Below are 5951 nucleotides of genomic sequence, written 5' to 3' on the forward strand. Positions count from 1 at the left end.
CAGCTTGTTCTTACAACTGCAGCCACTGTTCTTCTCCACCGCTGGCTCGTTCTTGCGTATTAACCCATCCCTGTTTGGATGCTGCATTTATCAAGGGGATGTATCTCAGTCCCTTGCCAAGCCAGAAAAGGAAAGGAGTTGGCACAAGTCTTCCTTTACGTAAACGCACATCTATCAGCGCAGCCTAAATGAGCTTGTTCCTGGGTCCGTGTGTGTGTTTAAAAAAAAAAAACTCTTCTGAGCAAGATCTGGCTTGCTGCCAGAAGGTGTGTCAAGATAAGTAAATAAGGCATGAAAGCCTACAATTATGTAGTAATAATCTTTGGAAGGCCTGTAGGTGTGTCTCTGAGGGTATAAATGGCACCGAGGCCGCAGAACATTGGAAGAGACAGGATTCACCTTGAGTTTTCTATTTGGGGGGAACACGCCAAAGATAAAGCGAGAGGTATGTGTTACAGCTGGCTTGCACTTTCTGTCTGCCGTAGAAACCAAAATCTCTCCGACAGGTGAGGCTTAAGAGTGCCATTCTAAGCAGAGGCACTCTGTTTTAAGTGCACTGACTTCCATGGACTTGGGAGGGTGTAACTCTGCTTAGTTTCCTGGCACCGTTTGCTTCCTAGCTGCTGAATGAGAGCCAGATGACACGTTAACATGCCCTTGGTGTGTCTGTCCACTATATTTTCTTTTTACTGAAAAATAGGCACAGAGAATGCTGTTCCCTTCCCACCAAAGCGGTACCTATTTATCTACTTGCAATTTCTTGCTTTCGAACTGCTAGGCTGGCAGGAGCTGGGGCCAGAGACAGGAGCTCACTCCGTCACTAGGCACTCGGGTCTAGAACTGCTGAACTACCGACCTTCCGGTCTGCAGTTCAGCATCTTAACCACTTGAGCCACATGACACCGGAAATGTCTTTGGACAGCGCTGGCTCTTCGGCTTCGAAACGGAGATGAGCACCGCATCCCTAGAGTCAAATTCGACTGGCTTTCGAGCAAGGGAAACCTTTACCTTTATCTTTACCTTTACCTTTCTAGCTGTTTGTGCCTTCAAAGGTGCCCTGCCCAAATGGATTTTCTCCATTATATTTGTAATAGATATTGTATTTGTAAAATATATTGTATTTATCTTTTCCTCCAGGAAAGCAAATAGTGTGAAGCGAAACAGCCACTCTCCATCACTTCAGCCTCTGCTTTTTCAGGAAAAGAGAAGTAATGCAGGGATGTCACTTGTGATTTGGCTCTAATAAGAAGGACCTCTGGATGTCACTACTGTGCTTGGTGAAGCTACTTAAACCCTGTTGAGTTCAGTGGAATAGGCAGCCCAAGCCTCTACACATTTGCTCAGAAGTAAGCCACACTGCGTTCAATAGGGTTTTCTGGAGAATAATATTGCAGCATTTATTTGAAGAATTGCAGCTGGCCTTTGCTACTAAAACTGGTCCATCACCCTGGACTGAGATGACCCAGTTTTTTAGTTTGAAGACTGCAGTATTAGATTGTCCTTCCCTGATTTTAAAAGGCTGTTCTAATTACGTAGCAAGGCTCACATGAGTATATTTTGCCTTCTGCTAATGTGAACGCTTACTTATTTGGAAACTGTCTGTTGGAGAAGGTGTAGTAGCATTACAGAAGTGAAAGTGTGCGCAGATAATGGCACATTTCCACAACGCAGCACCAAGTGCTACTTCGGATCATCGTTGCCACTTCTTCCAGCTCTGTGGATAGTCAAGCGGATCCACGGCTGCAGGTTTTGTAGCAGCAGAACAGATGGCAGATCAGAGAGGTGTCTATGGAACCCCTCTCAAGGAGGCAAACTTGTTTCGAATCAGCATGTGCTTCATTTCAGTTTTTGCTGTACATTTTCATGTTTTTCTAGAGAGAGAGAGAGAGAGAGAGAGAGAGAGAGAGAGAGAGAGAGAGAGAGAGAGTGTGTGTGTGTGTGTGTGTGTATGGTCTGATTGTATCTGCATAACATATTTAGAATACTTCTATCCCCATGACTGTGTGGACATAAATCCAAGTGAGTTCAGTGGGACTTATTCCTAAGTGAGTGTTGTCGGCTTCACAGCCTTCCATGATTATTGAGAGGCCCATTTTGACCCAGGGAGCCAGATGTTGTGGCCTATAATGTCATTCCAATGGGGCCTGAGGAACGGCAAGCTGCAGTTTTCTTCTGGGGCAAGAATACCAAGTCAGTATTTAAAAACCTGCACATTTTACTGGTCATGTGAATAGCCCTAATGAAAGTGGATAGATTAGAACCTGGGAAATCACAGAACCCAGATTCCCCCCCAGGTTTGCAGAAACATTGACCCCCTCCCCATCCTAGGTTGGCCCTATTATGAGGGTTTTTTAAAAAAATCTACATGGTAGGGCCAAATTGAGAATTAGCTATTTGATTCTGCCTCCATTAAGGCCAAACCAAGTCAGATTATGCTTTTAATTTTATGTTAAATTCTATTACTTTTCTATTACTTACATTTAAGCTGAAACTCTCATTGGCTTGCTAATAGTTAGATATGGCTTTTGTTCCTATCAAGTGTACATGTTTCTTCACTATTCTTCTCTTTCCTTGTTCATCTGAAGTGGGCTGTAGTGTAGATATGCCCTAAATTTAGTGTTTGCTTTGTTTTTTAAAGAATAGATTCTTTAGCCCTGTCAAAATGTTTGTGGCATGTGCTAATGGGGTTGTTCCCACTTTCATCCCCTCTATTTGTTATGGTATAATTAGTACACACTATATGTATCCTGCAAAAACTCGATCATACATCAAGGAGTCTGTATGCATTTGGGTCTCTGGATGAGTCTTTGGTGTAGTGATTAAGTGTGCAGACTCTAATCTGGGAGAACCGGGTTTGATTCCCCACTCCTCCACTTGCACCTGCTGATGTGACCTTGGGTCAGTCACAAGCTCTGGCACAGCTGTTCCTGAAAGAGCAGTTTGTGTCAGAGTTCTCTCAGCCCCACCCACCTCACAGGGTGTCTGTTGTGGGGAGGGGAAGGGAAAGGAGTTTGTCAGCCGCTCTGAGACTCCAAGTGAAGGGCGGGGTATAAATCCAATCTCTTCTTCTTCTTCTTCTTCTTCTTTATAGGGGTCTAGGATAGGGCCAGAGTAAAGATGTAAAATTTCTAGACATTCTGATGCCATAGGGAAAAATGGAATTTTATGGGGGTTGAAATATTATTCGTATTCCTAATATTCTTATTACTAGATTCTGGTGAGTAGCCCTGTTGGTCTGAAGCAGCAGAACAAAGTTTGAGTCGAGTGGCGCCTGTAAGACCCTGCACATGGAAGTTTATACCCAGAAATAAAACTTTGTCGGTCTTAAAGGTGCCACTGGACTCAAACTTTGTTCTGTTCCTATTAAACCTAAAGCTTTTTTGCTGTCTAATGGCATAAAATGCACCACTTATTACTTAAGTGTATAAAATTGTATAAAACTAGTTGGCATATTTGTTGAATTTAACAGTATGAATGCCTTAGTTTTCTGCAAGCCAAAGTGCAAACATACTGGTACTAGAGCAGTGGTTCTCAACCTGTGGGTCGCGACCCCTTTGGGGGTCGAATGACCCTTTAACAGGGGTCGCCTAAGACTATCGGAAAACAGTAGCAAAATTACAGTTATGAAGTAGCAACGGAAATAATTTTATGGTTGGGGGTCACCACAACATGAGGAACACAACATTAAAGGGTCGCGGCATTAGGAAGGTTGAGAACCACTGTACTAGAGTGAGAAAGAGGTGCCAACTGTGCATCCAGGGTTCTCTTAGTGCATTTCACTCAGGGGCGGATGAAGGCTCACTGGTGCCCTCAGCAGTGACCCATCTTGGTGCCCCCTCCTTTCCACACTGACCCCCAGTCCGTTTTAGTGGTTGACCTGTCGGACCAGATATACAATGCAGGTTGCAGCAATACAAAAATTTATTCCTAGGATAACACAATAGACTGTACAAACTAAGCTTTTCACCCTTTTCCCAACTTTGTGGTGCCCCCTTTGGCCCTGGTGCCCTAAGCATGTGCTTAGTCCGCTTCATGGTTAATCTGCCTGATTTCACTCATTCCAGAAGGAAAACAGAAGTCCATTTCATAAGAGTTCTTTCAGTGCTCTCTCAAATGGCAACGGAAATAATTTTATGGTTGGGGGTCACCACAACATGAGGAACACAACATTAAAGGGTCGCGGCATTAGGAAGGTTGAGAACCACTGTACTAGAGTGAGAAAGAGGTGCCAACTGTGCATCCAGGGTTCTCTTAGTGCATTTCACTCAGGGGCGGATGAAGGCTCACTGGTCCCCCCAGCAGCCGAATCTGGGCTGGCAGGTTGGGGGCCCCTAGAGTGGTCAAACCTCCCCCCCCCCCGGCCCGGGGATCTGGCAGCCTTAACAGCCTTGCTCAAGTTTTGCAGACTGAGGGCCTGGCTTCCTTGACTGAGTCAATGATCCAGGGCTTTTTTTCTGGGGGAACGCACTGGAATGGAATTCCAGAACCTCTTTGACAAAATTCTTTTAATGATGTTTAAAAGTTCATGAGTTTTCAGTATACAGACTGAAAACTTCATTTCTCTCTTGGGAGTTCTGGCACCTCTTTTTCAGGAAAACCCCCGCCTCCGAGTCCATCCGTCTTACACTTCAACTTACATTTAGCTTAAATTAATTCAAGAATTAAGAACTCAGGCAAAGAAAGGGTCAAAACCTTACAAGTTATGTCTGCATTTCCAACACAGGTTGTCAAAAGGACCAGGAACCATGAAGATCGGATGCCTTGCCCTGCTCTGCACTCTGCTTGTGTTCTCTCAGATACTCCACACTGACTGTGAAAGACAGAACGAGAAAAATAAAGCGCGGACACACGCAGGTAAAGGTGGAAGGCAAAAGTCCAATCCCCAGACTGGAAAGGGTCAGAAAGGTCGAGGACAGAAAGGCGCCCATAAAGGCAAGTTTATCAGCAAGGAGAAGTCTCCGTGCACCTGGACACTGAGTGAAAGCGAGACTGCTGCCTTAAAAATAGATTGCAAGAAAGAGGACCGCAACGTCTCCTGTGTGTTTTCAGGCAACCCTTCCGCCTGCCCGCAGTATTCAGAAAACAGGAACATCTTCTGGAAGCAAATTACCAGGTCTCTCAAGAAGAAGAAGAACATCTGTGAGGACCCAAAAGATATTCTGAAATCTTCAGTCTGTAGGATGGGACCCGCAAGCGCTCACCTTCGACTGGAAAGCCCACAAGATTCCAAACAAAAGGATCCAGTTCCCCATGGGAGGGAGGCCTCCTCGGCAACAGCATCTCCTAACGCTCCCGGAAATCCACCAGAACGAGGCTCCAGAGATTGTGTCGAAGATGTAGACTACATTGATCAGAAAAAGGTGGCTGAAGAATACTGCTCAGAGTTATGGCTCTCTCTCTGTCACTTTTTCGTTACGTTAGTACAAGATAAAAAGTGTAAGTAAAACACAAGGAATCTTGGTAGCTAAATTATGCTGCCTGAGATACTTAGCTCAGACAACGCAAGGTTCAAGGTCGAAACCATTGTAAATAGTCCTTCATTTTATTATAGCTCTGGTCAGCATACAGGTCTGCTTTGAGGAGTGGAAGGATCCCTCACCCCACTTCAAGCTGAATTGCGGACAAATCCCATGATAATAACTACTGCCCCCAGGGGCGGATGAAGGCACACTGGTGCCCTCAGCACTGACCCATCTTGGTGCCCCCCCTCCTTTCCACACTGACCCCCCAGTCCATTTTAGTTGTTGACCTGTCTGACCAGTTATACAATGCAGGTTGCAGCAACTGACAACTGAATTTGGCTCCATCATTTTACTTTTAAACACATGCATTTTATTTTTAAACATAGCCTATGACACTGCACCTCGCCAACAAAAAATAGAAGAGAACCCTAGGGTGCACCATAATCAATTTGCACTAGTTTTATCAAAACATTTTTTTTTAAAACAAAT

General features: G+C 44.7%; 1 protein-coding gene across 2 annotated transcripts; it reads left to right on the forward strand.

Annotated features, from left to right (window-relative positions):
* Window positions 1-389: 389 nt before the first annotated feature.
* FGFBP1 (fibroblast growth factor binding protein 1) lies at window positions 390-5715 on the forward strand. Of its 2 annotated transcripts, XM_015422652.1 has the most exons (3): window positions 390-445; window positions 1138-1346; window positions 4724-5715. In XM_015422652.1, exon 3 carries the CDS (start codon window positions 4746-4748, stop codon window positions 5442-5444), a length of 699 nt encoding a protein of 232 aa, XP_015278138.1. In that variant the 5' UTR covers window positions 390-445; window positions 1138-1346; window positions 4724-4745; the 3' UTR covers window positions 5445-5715. The 2 variants fall into 2 exon arrangements, with proteins under 2 accessions (XP_015278138.1, XP_015278140.1); XM_015422654.1 differs by lacking the exon at window positions 1138-1346.
* The last annotated feature ends 236 nt before the right edge of the window (window positions 5716-5951 follow it).

The sequence above is a fragment of the Gekko japonicus genome, unplaced genomic scaffold (genome assembly GCF_001447785.1).
Source record: "Gekko japonicus isolate JY-2015 unplaced genomic scaffold, Gekko_japonicus_V1.1 scaffold2065, whole genome shotgun sequence".
NCBI classification, from domain to species: Eukaryota; Metazoa; Chordata; class Lepidosauria; order Squamata; family Gekkonidae; genus Gekko; species Gekko japonicus.